This window comes from Myotis davidii, unplaced genomic scaffold (genome assembly GCF_000327345.1).
Source record: "Myotis davidii unplaced genomic scaffold, ASM32734v1 scaffold399, whole genome shotgun sequence".
Lineage (NCBI taxonomy): Eukaryota > Metazoa > Chordata > Mammalia > Chiroptera > Vespertilionidae > Myotis > Myotis davidii.
In genome coordinates this window covers 557,737-572,784 of record NW_006292094.1, presented here as the reverse complement: position 1 = coordinate 572,784, position 15,048 = coordinate 557,737, and the positions used below count along the sequence as shown (strand labels likewise).

The 15,048-nt window shown below is 53.5% G+C and overlaps 2 protein-coding genes across 2 annotated transcripts in view; one reads left to right on the top strand and one right to left on the bottom strand.

Annotated features, from left to right (window-relative positions):
* The window catches only part of KCNMB1 (potassium calcium-activated channel subfamily M regulatory beta subunit 1), a 9,190-nt gene extending 8,184 nt beyond the window's left edge, over window positions 1-1,006 (top strand). The window contains exon 5 of the mRNA XM_006765450.2: window positions 764-1,006. Within this exon, the coding sequence (XP_006765513.1) occupies window positions 764-1,006 (243 nt within the window). The remainder of the gene's footprint in view (window positions 1-763) is intronic.
* The window catches only part of KCNIP1 (potassium voltage-gated channel interacting protein 1), a 252,213-nt gene that overhangs the window by 234,801 nt on the left and 2,364 nt on the right, over window positions 1-15,048 (bottom strand). The gene's annotated exons all lie outside the window — the stretch shown is intronic.

Below are 15,048 nucleotides of genomic sequence, written 5' to 3'. Positions count from 1 at the left end.
CAACCAGTCCCTCTCCATCCTGGCGGCCCAGAAGTAGACCCGTGCACGTCACGACACTGGTCAGGTCGCAGGGGGCTGGGGAGGGACCCTGGGCTGTACCCCGTTTCTGTATCCATGCCTCTTCCCTCTGCCTTCCCACCCTCCCTCCCAACCCGCCCAGTCAGTCTTCCACAGCACGCGTGGCCTCTGTTAACTCCTTTCCTGCTCAAGAATGGACAATGGCTCCCCAGTGCCTCGGGGAGCACAGGCCAGCCACTTACAGCTCTCCATTCCCTGTCCCCGCTCCACGGACTCCAACCCATTTCTGGCTGAGCCACCCGCCACCCCACAGATGACGACGGTTCTGACCTCTGCGCTGAGTTCTCACCGCTGACTCAAAGGCCTGCCCGCGCTGTCCAAAGCGCTGTCCTCAGCAAACCCCGGCTCCTCTGCGAGTTTCATAATGAAAACAGCGGTGCGTGCAGAGAGCACAGTTAGAGGCTCTCTTGTTTCCAGGACGCCAAGTGCCTTACACAGTTTTACTCTAATGTTAGCAAGAACACAAAGAACAGTGGGGCTACAAGGAAATAGAGGAAAATGCATCAAAATACTGACGGTGAGGTGGTGGTTACTGTGAACTTTCTTCCTTTGTCCCCCTTTTTCATGTTTGGTACTTTTCTAGGTTTTCAGCAATAGGAAGGTTTGGTTTTGTTGTTTGTTTTTAACCAGAAAAGCAACAGTACATGTTATTCGGGGGAAAGTTTGAGCCTCCATCACCAAGCAGGTGACGTGGGCCGAGGTGGGGGTTGGGCCCCCAGCAGAGGAGGCTCCCGAGAACAGGCAAGCGTCAGGGCCCTCCATGGAGGGGAGGTACCCGCCCAGATGGGGGTTTACCCTGCGGGGAAGCGCAAGGGCACTGGCCCCGCTGGGGAAACCCTTCTCGGTCGCAAAGGGCAACATTGGAGGCAGCGCCACCTCCACCATCACTCCTGCATCAGCCTTCCCGCACGAGGGCAGTGGGCCTTGAGCCAGCCCCCAGACCACGGTGCCAGCATTCTGGGCAGACTCGCGAGAAATGCATGTCCTCAGCCCCCCATCCTGTCAGAGCCCCCAAGGGGGTGTGGTGTGCTGGCATTGGTGAGGTCGGAGCAGGGGCTGCTGGGAGTTCTGACATGTGCTCATGTGTGGGAAGCAGGCCCCCATCCCCGTGCTGTTGGGAATGGATACATGACTCCTGGGCGGGGCAAGTCCTGAGCTGAGTACAAGGTCAGGCCGGTGCCCTTGAAGCTGCTCCTAGAGTGGCGATTCCAGAAGGAGCCTCGGGTGAGTCACGTCCCTGCTGCTGCCAGGCTCCATCTCTCCGATGCTGGGCTCTTCTATCTATAAAAGACAGACTCCTCCCTCGGGGAAACTGAGAGAGCTGAATAAGAGCCTGGCACATAGTAGGTAGCCAGGAAGGAGGCTATTGTTAATGACAATAAGTGATAAATACTCAGAAACTTCCAGAAGAAATTATACCAACAACAATATCAACTATCATTTTAGGTGCTTCTTTATGACATGCCAGGCACTGTGCCAAGCAGTGTGCCTTATAAGAATTCAGCGAGGTGCTACTGAATCCATCAGAGAGGAGGAGAAATACGGGACAGTGGTTATGTACGAGGACTTGTGAATGAACGCCTGCATTCAAATGCCCAACCCTGCCATTCGCTAGCTGGGTGACTTGGGGCAAATAACTTTGCTTCTCTGTACCGCAATTTTCTCATTTGCAAAATGGGAACTAATAATAATATCTCCCTGTAGGACTGTTGGTATTAAATGACTTATTATATAGTGTTCCTAGAAGAGTGACTGACACACGGTGAGTGCTATATAAGATACTATGCAGAACGAAGGCTCTAGGAGGTCACTGGCCACTAGGCAAGTGTAGCCATCCATACAGCAAGCGAGGAGCTGGGAATTAAGCCCCGAGCTCGCTGATTCCAGCGCCTGGCCTCTCAGCTGAAGGGCTCAGGGATGCAGCCCCCGCCGCCCCTGTGCCCAGGTCTGGAACAGTGTGCAGCCCTGCAACCCAGCAGGCCCTCCTGCGGGTCAGGGATCTGAGAGGTCAGCATCCGGAATCTGCACCAGCACCTGCCACTTCCAGGCAGGGGACCCTGACCCAGCTCCACGGTCTGGTCTTATCCGCGGACACCCTCCCCAGCGGAGGCAGCACCCCATCCCCCAGGCGCTTCCTCCGGGCTCGGGGCAGTCTCAAGCTCCTCCCGCTCTTTCACTGAGGTCCCAGTTGTGCTGCTGTATTAGCTTTCTGCACGATGTTGCCATCGGGGAAATTAGGTAAAGGGTGCATAGCATCTCTTGGTGTGATTTCTTACAGCCCCATGTGAACCTGCAATTACCTCCAAAATGTAAGTTTAATTTTAACAAATGAACAAGAAAAAGAAGCCCCCACACGAGTCTCACATGTGGGGGCTCCTTTGTAAGTGGGTTCCATGCACCTACACCTGGGGCTACAATACACAGCAACTCAGCGTATCCAGGCAGCCCCTGCAGGGGAAAGGCCGCACCCTCTAGAAAATGTAGTGCCTGGAGGGCCAGGCCCCACTGCCCCTGCACTATTAACGGTGACCTTCATTCCCTAGGGACAAATGCCCCCGTCCTGTCAATAGCGACTGGCCCACTGCTATCAAATCCACACCTGCTTGCTGCCCGCAGAACTTTGTGAGCAGGACTAGCGTGAAATAACGGCATTTAAGCGGGAGGGAGTGACACACTGAGGAGAATGTTTTGGGGAATAAACGGTGCCTGGGAGCAGAGAGCGCTCATTGGTTCTGAATAGATCACCCTGCTAATGAGGATCTCGTGCTTGCACTGTTTTTGCATTTCCTCTGGTGGGCCAGTGGCTCACGCCTGGAGAGGTGTGCCTGGCTCGCACCCCCATGTCCCTCCCCTGGAACTCAGGCACCTGCTGGAGGTCAGAGGCAAGGGGATGGGGAGGGGCAGAGAGGATGGAGTCACTGCCTGTCTTCAGGGAGCATTCCATCTTCTTGCCTCTCTCCCTTCCACCCCTCCCGACCATTATTAAGGTCTTCCTTCCTCACAGTGAAGGACCTACTCCATGCAAGTTTATATTCATAAAATCTTCATTCTTGTGACTTATTGAAAGGATGACCTCCTCTCCCCAAATCCACTTTCTAATCTGGTGCGTGAACCCTCCCTACAACATTCCTCTGCAGTGACAACCTGTATTAACATCCCTTTAGGTCCGTGGTCTGCAAACTGCGGCTCGCGAGCCACATGCGGCTTTTTGGCCCCTTGAGTGTGGCTCTTCCACAAAGTACCATGTGTGTGCACACACGTACAGTGCAATTGAAACTGCGTGGCCCGTGCGCAGAAGTCGGTTTTCGGCCTAGGACGAGCCTATTTTGAAGAAGTACTGTTGGTATTTGGCTCTGTTGACTAATGAGTTTGCCGACCACTGCTTTAGATGAATGACTCCCTGTGCCAGGAGGTAGCCACTTCCATTTGGGGATGTGTTTAGCGAATCGCTCCCTGTACAAGCATCGGTCATCTCTAATAGTAACGAGAGTTAACATTTTCTCGGCCCCTGTAGGCCAGAATCTGGGCTACGCTTTTACTCACGCAGCACGATATCCTTTGGGTTGCTATTACTATCTCCCCCTTACAGATGAGGCAAGAGGCACAGGAGGGATTTAACTTTTTTTTTGCAGCAGCAGCAGGTTAGAAGTTAGTAAATAGCAGGATCCATACCTGGATAGCGTAGCTGCAGACGCTACTCTCTAACCACTGTGCTTCCCACCCCTTGCCTCTGCCCCACGTCAAACATGGAAGATGCCAAGCAGGGCGAGGTTGGGGCTGAGAGCCTGTTGCGTGCCGTCATGTACCTTCCCACAGGGCCCAGGCTCCCGGAGGCTCCCTCTGAAGAGTCAGCAGATGTGGGTGAAGCCCAAACACACGTGTCCGCAAAAGCCCTGCAAAGGTTCTGACTGGGCACGGCCAAGGCAGACGGGACATGCGCCAGCTCCACGTGCCTGACTCCATAATCACTCAGCCCACAGCCACGGACCCCTGCAGAAACTCAGGCATACCATGGCCAGGCAGTCCCTGAAATGGTCCCTATTAAAAAGCAGAAGAGAACAGAGGCTGGTCTGACAGGACTTTTCTCACCCGCCGCCCACCCCCCACTCTCAGGTCTCCCTGCTTTCTTTTCCAAGTGCTCCCAAACCACTGGTTTAACAGTCTGCTCTAGAATTTGTCCAGGAGTTGACAGCAAGCTCATTTATATACAGTTTTGGGGTGTTCTCTCACTATCATTAATAAAAATCGGGCCAAGTGACACCTTCTTGGTCTCTAATTTTTCTATGACTCTGTTGACCACACAAGTCATATTTCTGAAAACATCTGTATCCATGTGTCATTAGCCACCATTTTGTAGGCCCTCGGCTGTTTCTTTCCAACCCCTGGGATTGAAATTCCCTGAAGCCAGAAGCTCATCCATCGAGAGCAGCCAGAGTTCCCTGAGGAGCTCCCGACCCCCTCGGGCCTCTAAGCCACGCTGGGCCATGGTGCCCAGTTCTCAGATCCCACCGCTGCAGGATCCCATACAGAAACCCCTCAGAAGCGGGATTTGGTTGTCCTGCCATCAGACCATTTGCCCCATGCTGACACAGCCATCGGTTACTATCATTCCCAGAACGTGTTTTAGATGCTTTTTTCTTATTCTTGCATTTTTGGGAAGGTAAGTTTCAGCTGAATATGACCTTATGCTTATGACCCTAAACTATATGCTTGTATTTCCTTCGGACAGGGGACCTGCAGAGAGGAAAGCTCAGAAAAGCAAGAGCTGGAGTCCGGCTTGTCGATGACCTGGGCCAGTTTATTTCATGTCTCCGAGTCTCAGATTCCTCAGCTGGAAAATGGCTGTAACATCGCTTGTTTCATGGGGCACTTGAGATGAGTCGATGCTATAGGCATGTGAACCACGCAGCTCAGTGTCTGGTACTTAAAGATGCTCCACAAATGTTCATTCTTTCTGAGCAAACGTGTCTCCTTCCTCGGATCATCCCGATTCTTCCCTGTTTGAGCTCAGACAACTTCCTGCCACCCCTTCGTCTCTCTAGCAACTTCCCCCTTCTCTTTCTTGTGAGCCTCACTGACCATCTGGCCTCTGTCCCTCTCAATCCATTTTTAGCTGGATTCCCTCTCAGAAAATTCCTGACGCAGACAGACTGTTAGACTTCAATTTGAACTTTCTTGAATCTACTTGTATAAACAGTTGTTGAGGGAAAGCAGTAGCTGTCACAGGGGCCACATTCCCACCTGGCTGAGCCAGCGAAGGGTCAAAGGTCTAGTTTCCTTCAGAGTGCCCATCCCAGGAGAACCACCGTCAGGGACAATAGGTCTGGCCGGAATGACCCTCCCAGCGTGAGGCAGGCAGGTCCCTCGGCCCAGAAGTCAGGCTTGATTGGAAATTAAGTTGCATGCCAACGCCGACTGCAGGATGCCTCTATCCACAGCTAATTCATCAAGGTGATGCCTCATCTCAGGAAGCCCGTGGAATAGAGTGGCTGTGTCAGCAAAATTATGAGCTTGTAGCTGATGAGAACTTTCTTTTTATTCTTAATCCTCACCCGAGGATATTGTTCCATTAGTTTTTAGAGAGTGGAGGAGAGAGGGAAAGACAGAGAGAAACATCGATGTGAGAGAAACACATCGATTGGTTGCCGCTTGGAAGAGCCCTGACCAGGTCCCAGCCTGGGGAGGAGCCTGCAAGTGAGGTACGTGCCCTTGATCAGAATTGAACCCGGGACCCTTCGGTCTGCAGGCTGATGCTCTATCCACTGAGCCAAACTGGCTAGGGCTGATGAGAACTTTCTTTAAAGCTCCTCTTGAACCCTTTATGTTTCTTATTTTGGGTTTTGTGCGCTTACTGGTTGCCTTCTCTATGCCAGGCCCTGGAGACATGGACACTGGCTGCTCCCAGGCCAGTGGCAGAGAGAGAATAAGTGAGCAAAAGCTCCCCACATCACAGCACTCTACTCAGTCATCCAGGGCTGAGTAGCTTAGGGGGTGGAGACGAGCATAAGTGACTGCATGGCTGAGAATTGGATTTTCCTATTTCACACTGCGTGTTCAGTGAATGTTGAGCTATACATGGTTAGTGCAGTCCATGCAGACAATACAGCTCAAGAACTTGAAAAAATAACCCTTAACCTCAACTAAAACCCATGCTGATATTTCAGCTTATGTCTGTTCTATTTTGCTTTTCTATGCACACACCTACTCACAGGGTGGAACCTCATTGTCACAAACACTTGTTTCCTGCTTTTCCACCTACTGCTCTGTCAATGGCATTTCTGCATGCCATTAAGCTGTCCTCAGAATCATTTTTAAAAGCTTTAATACTATTCCTCAGATAGGTGAACCAAAGTTTATTTCACCTGCCATGTTTCCACTGACGTGTAGAGATCGTCTCCAGTTTTTCACTATTGTAATGAAAGTCCATGATGGACACCCATGAATAAAAGCCTTTGTGTGCATGCTGGTGATCTGCTTAGAGTAGATTTTTGCGGGGGTGGATTAATTTCCTAGGGCTGCCATGACAAAATACCCCGGGCCGGTGACTTAAACAACATACAGTTATTTTCTCACAGTGCTGGGGGCTGTACGTCCAAGGTCAAGGTGCTGGCAGCGTCGGTTCCTGGTCAGGCCTCTCTCTGCTTGGAGACGGCCACTGTGCTCGTCTTGCCGTGACCCCACATGGCCTTTTCTCCATGTGTGTGCGAGAGAAACATCGATGTGAGAAAGACACATCGATGGGTTGCCTCTCACATGCACCCTGACTGGGCTGGGGATTGAGCCTGCAACCAGATACATGCCCTTGACCTTGACCAGAATCAAACCTGCAACTCTTCAGTCCCAGGGCTGGTGCTCTATCTTTTGAGCCAAACTGACCACGACCCTTCCTCTTCTGGCAAGGACACCGGTCCCATGGGATCAGTGCCCTACTCTTATGACCTCACTAAACCTTAATGACCTCTTTCAAGGTCTTGTCTCCAAATACAGTCACATCAGGAGGGAGTTGGGGCCCGGGGGACAGAATTCAGTCCATAACATGGGGTGATGGTCCTGTGTGATTTGACTGTGAGAATGTTCCTTGACTTTGTGACCTCAGGCTAGTGATTCAACTGCTCCTGGCCTCAGGGTAGGAATCATAAGAGCAGGAGCTCACAGGGCTAGGGCTGGGTTGCAGGTAGGGATCCTTGCAAAGCCCCAGCTAATCAGTAGCCCTCAATGAATACTGGCAACTATTATTCGTCCTGTGTTTCCTGTTCATCTTGGAACAGCAGGCCACGTTTCTAGACTGGTACAGCACGGGAAGGGTTAATCAGCACAAAGATGCCAGGAGCGTTCTGCAGTCCAATGTGCCTTGTAGCTTAGGAGCATTTCGACTCCAAGTGACAGCAGGCTCCCAGCTGACGTTTGCAGATAGCGAGCAGCAAGCCTCTGCTTGGCGCTGCCTGCCAAGCGCAGATGGTTTAAAAAATGCCACCCAAACTGGCCCAGGGTTAATCAAAAGATTACAGACAGAAAATTGGGGTAGGCCAACCTCAGCCTCTCAGACACGGCCTCAGATTCACATCTTCCTCCCCATTCCTGCCCAGTCCTAGGAAGAAGTGAGAATTGGCCAGGCTGACATCACACTGGGCACGCTGCCGGGTGCGTCCTTCCCTTCGCTCCTGCAGTCTTGGCTGGCGGGCCAGTTCTCCATATGTGTTGTTTGACTGGAAAGGGTGACTGTGGAGAATGGATTGGGGTGTAGACTGGGGGGTTGGGGGGAAAGGGGTCTCAGGTCTCAGGGGAATTCTCCAGAATTTTGCTGCTTCAGGCAGAACGGAGACCTTAAAACCTGGATTTCTGAAACCAGCATATCGCCTTTTAACCAAAAGGGTAAAGAATCCGTTGGTCTTCATGGTTCATTATCCCGGATCTGAGTTTCAGAAATGGAGAGGGTAATGGGGAGGGTAAAGCCGGAACTTGGAGACTGACAGCCCGGCTCCCAGTTCTGGTCTGTCCCTTGCTGGCTGTGTGGCTCGGAGCCAGGCTCAGGTCTTCCCACTTGTCAATGGGGTTAACAAGAGCTCTCTGCCTTCCAGGGTCCTTGTGCACATTCGATGGCCCGCACGGACAGAGCGCTTGGAGCCATGAGTGGAGCCATGAGCCGGAGCCGTGGGTAGCGTTGCAATGACTGTTATTGTATGTAATAATCCCAAAGCTGAAATCAGCAACTCCCTCATTTTAGAGATGAAGAAACTGAAGCCCAGAGAAGGAAGCCGCTGGCTCAGTGAGCAAATGTGAGGACTTGGATTTCAGCTCAGGCCCGGGTCTAGAGCTGCTGCTTCTGTAGCACGAAGAACATGAAATGGAAACGTGATGGCGTCACCCCGACGGGACCAGGGCTGGCTTTGTGCTCAGGGCCCTGCCACCTTCACCCCAACGGAAAGAAGCCTTCTTCTGCCTCCAGACTGGGGATCTGTGAGGAGGGGGGTGGTCACTGGTGGTGGTAAACCCCTTCCGTGGCGTCTTTTCCTGGCATCCTGGCTTCCCTTTCTAGCCACCTGATGCAGGAAGCCTGTGCAGTCACTCATCTCTGCTTTCTCTCCCCAAAAGATCCTCTCCCCAGCTCTCTGTCCTTCTGGGGAGCCCAGAGCCTACATCCTCCCCTGCCCTTCTGGTGGGGTGCAGATGGCCACTGGCCACTGCAGTGGATGGCCAGGTGGGCCTGCGGCTGAGGGGCAATCCCATGGAGTGCAAGAGGAACAAGCCCTTGTTTTGTTTTTTAATGAAATCATATATATTGATTTTAAAGGAAGGGAGAAAGAGAGAGAGAAACATTGATTGGTTGCCTCCCATACACTTCCTAACTGGTGATCAAACCTGCATCCTAAGGATGTGCCCTGACAGATCATTGAACCTTTTTGGTATACAGGACAGTGCTCAACCAACCAAGCTACCCAGCGGGGCAGCCCTTGGTCTTACTTGCGCTAACCACCCGCCTCATCAAGGTCATTCTGGCTGGTCGCTCTGTCCAACTCCAGCACAGAACTTCAGAACGGGGAAATGGGGAGTGGGAGGCCTCCAAACTAGACCGGTGAAGACCAGGCCTCAAAAAGGGGTTCCAGCCACATGACCGGATGGTGCTGGGCAGGCAAAGCCTTCAGTCATCATTTATTCAACATCCATTGGGAGCTTGAGGCACCAAAACCAAGCCCCACCCAACGAATGCTTATGCAGAGCTCACGTTCTCATGGGGTAGAAGGATGGCCAGTAAACACAGCAACCACCACATATAAAGGGTGGTCTCAGCAATTGACAAGGCCCCGATTTCAGGACTTGCAGCTGAGAATGACTGAGGTGGGGAAACTGGAGGAACAGGGCTTCCAGAGGAGGGCCTGGCAGGGACCTGACCCAGAGCCTGCTGCCTCAGCTCCGCCTGCTTCCTCCTGGCGACCAGTCCAAGGTTCAGTCATGTGAGAAGATGAGAAGGGTGGGAACTTGATGTCGATGGGCAGCTGGTATGTGTGAGGCCCTCTGAGTGTCACAGGCCTCATCTCCCTCAGTCTGTGGTGGCCCCGTGTGGTGGGAATTAATGGCCCCATTTTCCAGAAGAAGACATAAGGTGGGACATGGCTTGTCCCAGGTGATCCTGCCGGCATGTGGTAAGATTTGAACCCAGGACAGTCTGGCTCCCCATGTTTTTATCTGCTGCCTTCCCTGTCTACTTCACACAACCACTTCCACACTCAGGAATCAAAGGCTCTCAGGGACACGGGACCTGGTGAGAGGGGTGACCTCGGCAAGCTTCTGTCACCCTTAGAATTCTGAGGGTCACACTGGTACGGCCAGGGACCTCCGGGCCTCGGGAGGCTGACTAAGACCTGGCTTGATCCACTCCACCCTGCGTCTTGGTGCCGCAGCCCACGATGCCCTCCCTCCTGCAAGAGGGGCCCATTTCCAGCCACTTTTAATTTGGGACACGCTAACCACTCCCCCGTGGTCCTGAAGTTAATAGGATGTCTGCACAGCGCTGCCAAGATAAGCCGCCCTGAACAAATTATTCCTGCCTGGTATTGGGGTCACCCGGAGGATAGGCCCGGTGGCCCCAGGGAGGACAGACTGGGCAGGTGGGGGAGGGCTCACCTTCCTCTGTCCTCTTGGCCATGGGATTACGGGGACCCTAGAGAGCTGGGGTGCAGGCAGAATGGGAGAGGGAGAGATGGGCCTGCTACAGGGGCCCCAGGATGAGATCCGTAGGCTGGGATCAGGGCTACTTGAAACTGAGAGCCACACAAGCGCGTTCCCTGGCGGCGCTGGCTTTGGATCCAGAGGAAGCATGGACCGGGCTGCGGCCATCGAGGGCTCCACCTATGACAAGGCAGGAGCATGCAGACGTTCCGACAGCCACCAGGCAGTGGGGCTGTCCTAACACAGCCCTGGTGTCCGCTTGCACAGCCAGAACAGGGAGCCAGCCGTGACCTGTGATGGCGGAGACTCTCGCTTCTCCCTCCAGAGGAGAATGCACCCTTCTCCTGGGATGGGTGGCACCCTCCTAAGGCGGGGGGCACTGTCCCAGCTCACAGGTACCGGGTCCCCAGTTTCAGGGCTGGTGCTTGCCCAGAGAATTCTAGTAAACACTCACTTCACTTCCAGGCTCCCTGGCACCCAGAACCGGTGAATTTGTTTCCCCACCGACAAAACCCCTTCTCACACTTTCCCTATAAGAAGGGGGTTCCTCGTGGGTGCAGAACACACTCACCTATGTGAGCTGCAAGAGCATGCACATGGCTGTCTTGCTGACCCTGGCCTGAGGCACGGTCCCTTTCCCCATGAAGTTCATTCCTTACCCCAGGCCACTCCACATTGTGGCATTTGCCCCAGCCCCTCACAGGACAGGTGGCTGCCCTGAAGTGACTCAGCTGATGCAACAACTCTTGACAAACCCACCTACAAAGTGAGGGGGAGACTGGGGCAGTCTCTGCTGGTGCCGAGGTGGGGAGCAGCGCCTGCAGGGCCATCCCCACAGCCCCGTGCAGCGGAGCACCGTGCACCTGGTCTCAGCCACAGCAGGGCCTGCTGGGCCCCCTGGCTTACCTAAAGTTCAGCTTCCTCATCGGTTAACATGGTGACTACGATGCCTACTTCCAGGTCCAGGACTGGGGTGAGAGGAGAGAGGTGCTGAGGGCGCAATGTTTAAGGAGGGCCTCACCCACAGCTCCTTGCAAGTGCAAGGTCACTGGATGGCTGCCAGCATTTTCCTTGTATTATCCTCATTAAAGGAAAAACAACCTCGTCCAGCTGATAATATCATTATCTCCAATTAAAAGCGAGGATCCCTGGCTTGCGGAGGTTGTGTAACTCCCCCACGCTCACACAGCTGGGAGACACCAGGCAGAGTTGGTACTCAGCCCAACCTGCCTAAAGGCAGAACCCATCCCCAAGTTCAAAGTAAGTTTCTTGAGGATCCTGAATAGCAAGCAGTTGAGGAGGAAGCAAGAGGAACAGCATGTCTCGGATGGGTCTGAAGCCGAGGTCCTGACTCACACACAGAGAAACAGCCTGGGCCTGGGTGGGAGGGGAGAGGGGGGCTCCAGGGCATTGTCCCGGAGATAAATCTCTAAGGTCGGCCCCCACACCGCCTCCCCACGCTGCAGCCACGTGGGTGGCCAGGATGATGCTACAAGCTCTCCTGGCCTGGATTCCTCCCTCCTTGTTTTGGCTCTGCCATCTCTGCCTGGGGTGACGGATGGGTTCCCAAAGTTAAGAAGGGTTTGGGCAGGAACCTGCCTGGCCAGAATGCAGGCTGCACACCCGCAGCCCTGGGGGCTCTGTGAGGGAGTGGGGATCTGGTTGCACAGGAAGAGGCGGGTTTCCCAGACCTCGGTTTAACTGCGCATCTAAGTCAGGAGCTGGGCTCTGGCTAAGTTGGGGGTGGGGTGGAGGATTGGCTCTGAGAGTCATGCTCCTAACGCCTGATCAGGGAACCAGGTGTGGGGAATGGTGCAAATGTCATCTCAGCACGGGGTAGGGCCTTAGGAAAGCACGTGCAGGAGAGGGGAATCAAGGACTGTTCTAGAAACTAGAGATGCCCCTCCCAGTGCTGGAAAAACCAGCAGTGAGTGAGGAACGCAGGCCCACGGCACTCACAGCCCTTAGAGGATCAGCTATCAACTGCAGCACCAAAGAACGTCTGCCGAGCACTTGCCATGCAGGGAGCCGTGTATACACCGCCGTGTGAACCCTGTAAGGAGGGCCTTGTGACTCCATGTGATAGTGCAGGCAACCGTGACCAGAGGGGTGAGGACCCTGATGTCCCAGGCCGGCACCCATTGTCCTTTCCCCTGCATTGCTGGTTTGCAAACTTCTTCTTCTTCTTTTTTAATGCAAGAGAAACTCTTTAAATTTGGAGACATCCAGCATGTAAGACAAATCAAAGGGGAGCTGAAGGGGCAGGAGTGGGGGTGCCAGGAAGCCTGCCCGGGCACAGTTCTGAATGAATGGTCTGGCCCAGGCTCACCCTCTGGCTGCATGTGGGCAGATTCAGAGCACGTGTGCTGAGCTGCTGGGACAGGGGCCTGCCTGGTGCGTCCTAGAAAGCTCCAACTTAAAGCTCATCTCAGGGCCCTGGCTGACATCTGTGCCAGGTGGTGCAGCTCTGCTTATCCTACATGGCTGGTGAAGTGCCCACTCTGGGCTGGGCACTAGACAGGAATTCTGGCTACAGTGGTGTGCAAAGCGCACGCAGTCCTAAGTCCCGTGGGGAAGACGGCCTTTCCCAACCATGTTCCTACAGGAAAAGGTCAAGGTCAAGGGTGGGGGTGTGAGCAGAAGAACCTGATCAGCTCATCTTTGAAAAGGGCACCAATGAGGATTCTGGGCCACAGAGCAGCTTGGACCACCAGGAAAGGGGATTGCTGGCATCAAGTGGGGGAAGCCGATTTCAGGGACAGGAAGGACAGGGAAGGGGTTGTGGTCCCCCTGCCCCCCAGGTATGCCCAAGGCAGCTAAGAAACAATAGGTAGTCCCAGGACCAGCAGGGGGCACCTGGTCCTGTAGTACCTTTATGCTCCTCAGTCCTGAGAGAGACAAAGAAACACCTTCCAAGGATTGGATTACGACAATTGTAGGACTCAGTGCAATAAATAATGAATAAGCAAAAACACAATTAAGCCCCCAAATCATTAAGCAAATGTAATATGCCCACACAGAGTCTCATCTAAATCCACCGAGGGCTGGTCTATACATTAGACCAGTGATGGCGAACCTATGACATGCGTGTCAGAGGTAACACGCGAACTCATTTTTTTGGTTGATTTTTCTTTGTTAAGTGGCATTTAAATATATAAAATAAATATCAAAAATATAAGTCTTTGTTTTACTATGGTTGCAAATATCAAAAAATTTCTATATGTGACACGGCACCAGAGTTAAGTTAGGGTTTTTCAAAATGCTGACACGCTGAGCTCAAAAGGTTCGCCGTCACTGCATTAGACAGATCTTTTTCCGCTCACCTGCTCCAGGCCTGGTCCTGCTCCCACAGCCATTTATTTAGCAAATATTTAGCAAACACCTGGGTTGGGCAGTACACCAGCTTCCTAGGGCTTGCCTGGCACAGAGCCAGGCTGTGTGAACACTTGGTGCTCTGTGCTGGGCTGGGAGACACGGTCCTGTCCTGGCACCAGCTGTGGGCCACCTCCCCGAGCCTCAGCCACAGAAAGCTCAGGACTGAGGCAGGTCAGGGAAAGGCCAGGTCCCCGGGGTGGGTCCCTGGTGCGGGTTCCCATGGAGCACTTTCCATGCGACATGGATCTTAGTGTCTGGGATTCTGAGAGGAGAGAGGGGCTATCCTGACCCTCTGGCTGGTTTCTCTGCAGAGCCCGACAGTCCTTCCATCTGCCCAGCCCTGCCCCCTGCTCATCTCAGCTCTGCCCCAGGCTGCTCTTCCCTGGCCCCGTGGCCCCCATGCCTCCATCAGCGTCATGTCCAGGCGGTGCCTGTGTCCTCCGTCCGTGCCCCCACCTGAATACCCATTTCTGGATGGAGGGCTTGCATCCTTTTGTTTGTTAACCCTCACCTGAAGATATTTTTAGGGAGAGTGGAAGGAAGGGGGAGAGATAGAGAGAGAAACATCTATATGAGAGACTGGCTGCCTCCCGCAAGGGGCTGGGAATCGAGCCTGCAACCGAGGTACGTGCCCTGAGATCCTGAACCTGGAATTGAACCTGAGATCCTTCAGTCTGTGGGCTGGTGCTCTGTCCACTGAGACAAACCAACTAGGGCAAGGGCTTGCATCTTATTCATCCACGTGTCCCATGTCTAGTAATGATTATGCAGTAGAGTCAGTAATAAACAAACATTGAGCCAATGATTGTAGGCAGAAGATAGCATCTTCATGCTCTTGAATTCAGATAGCTGTCCATCCTCTCTCTCCATCTCTAGTCCTCTCTTTCTCATACACACACTCAACACACACACACACACACACACACACACACACACACACACACACATGCCCCTTTGCAAGTACGCTCTGATGGACTCACTTTCTCACACCCCTCCTGCTGCAGAATGTCCCTCTGGCGTGTGCAGACCCACCTGCAGCTAAATGAAGGAGTTTCTGGCCTTGGGGTTATAGAGGAGATGGCGTGAGGCACGCTCCCTAGACCCAGGCCCATCTCAATCCCTGACCACACCCTCATGTGTGGTCCCTGCAATAACCTCTGTAAAGGAATCCCTGTCTCAGCTTCCTGGGTCCTCGAGGCAGTGCTGGGAGTAGACAGGCTGAAGGTAACGGACACATCTCCCACCAGGAAGCAGGCTCAGCGAGGTAGGGGCTTGCCCAGGGAGCAGTCAGCGTTGAGATCCAGGTTTCTAAACTCGGACCCGAGCTCTTGCTGCTGCACTTCTGGGAAGCAGAGACTGGCCTGAGATGCTGCCCATCACCTCACACTCCTGAGATCCTGGTGCCAGAGATGCGGGGGCAGGGGGACG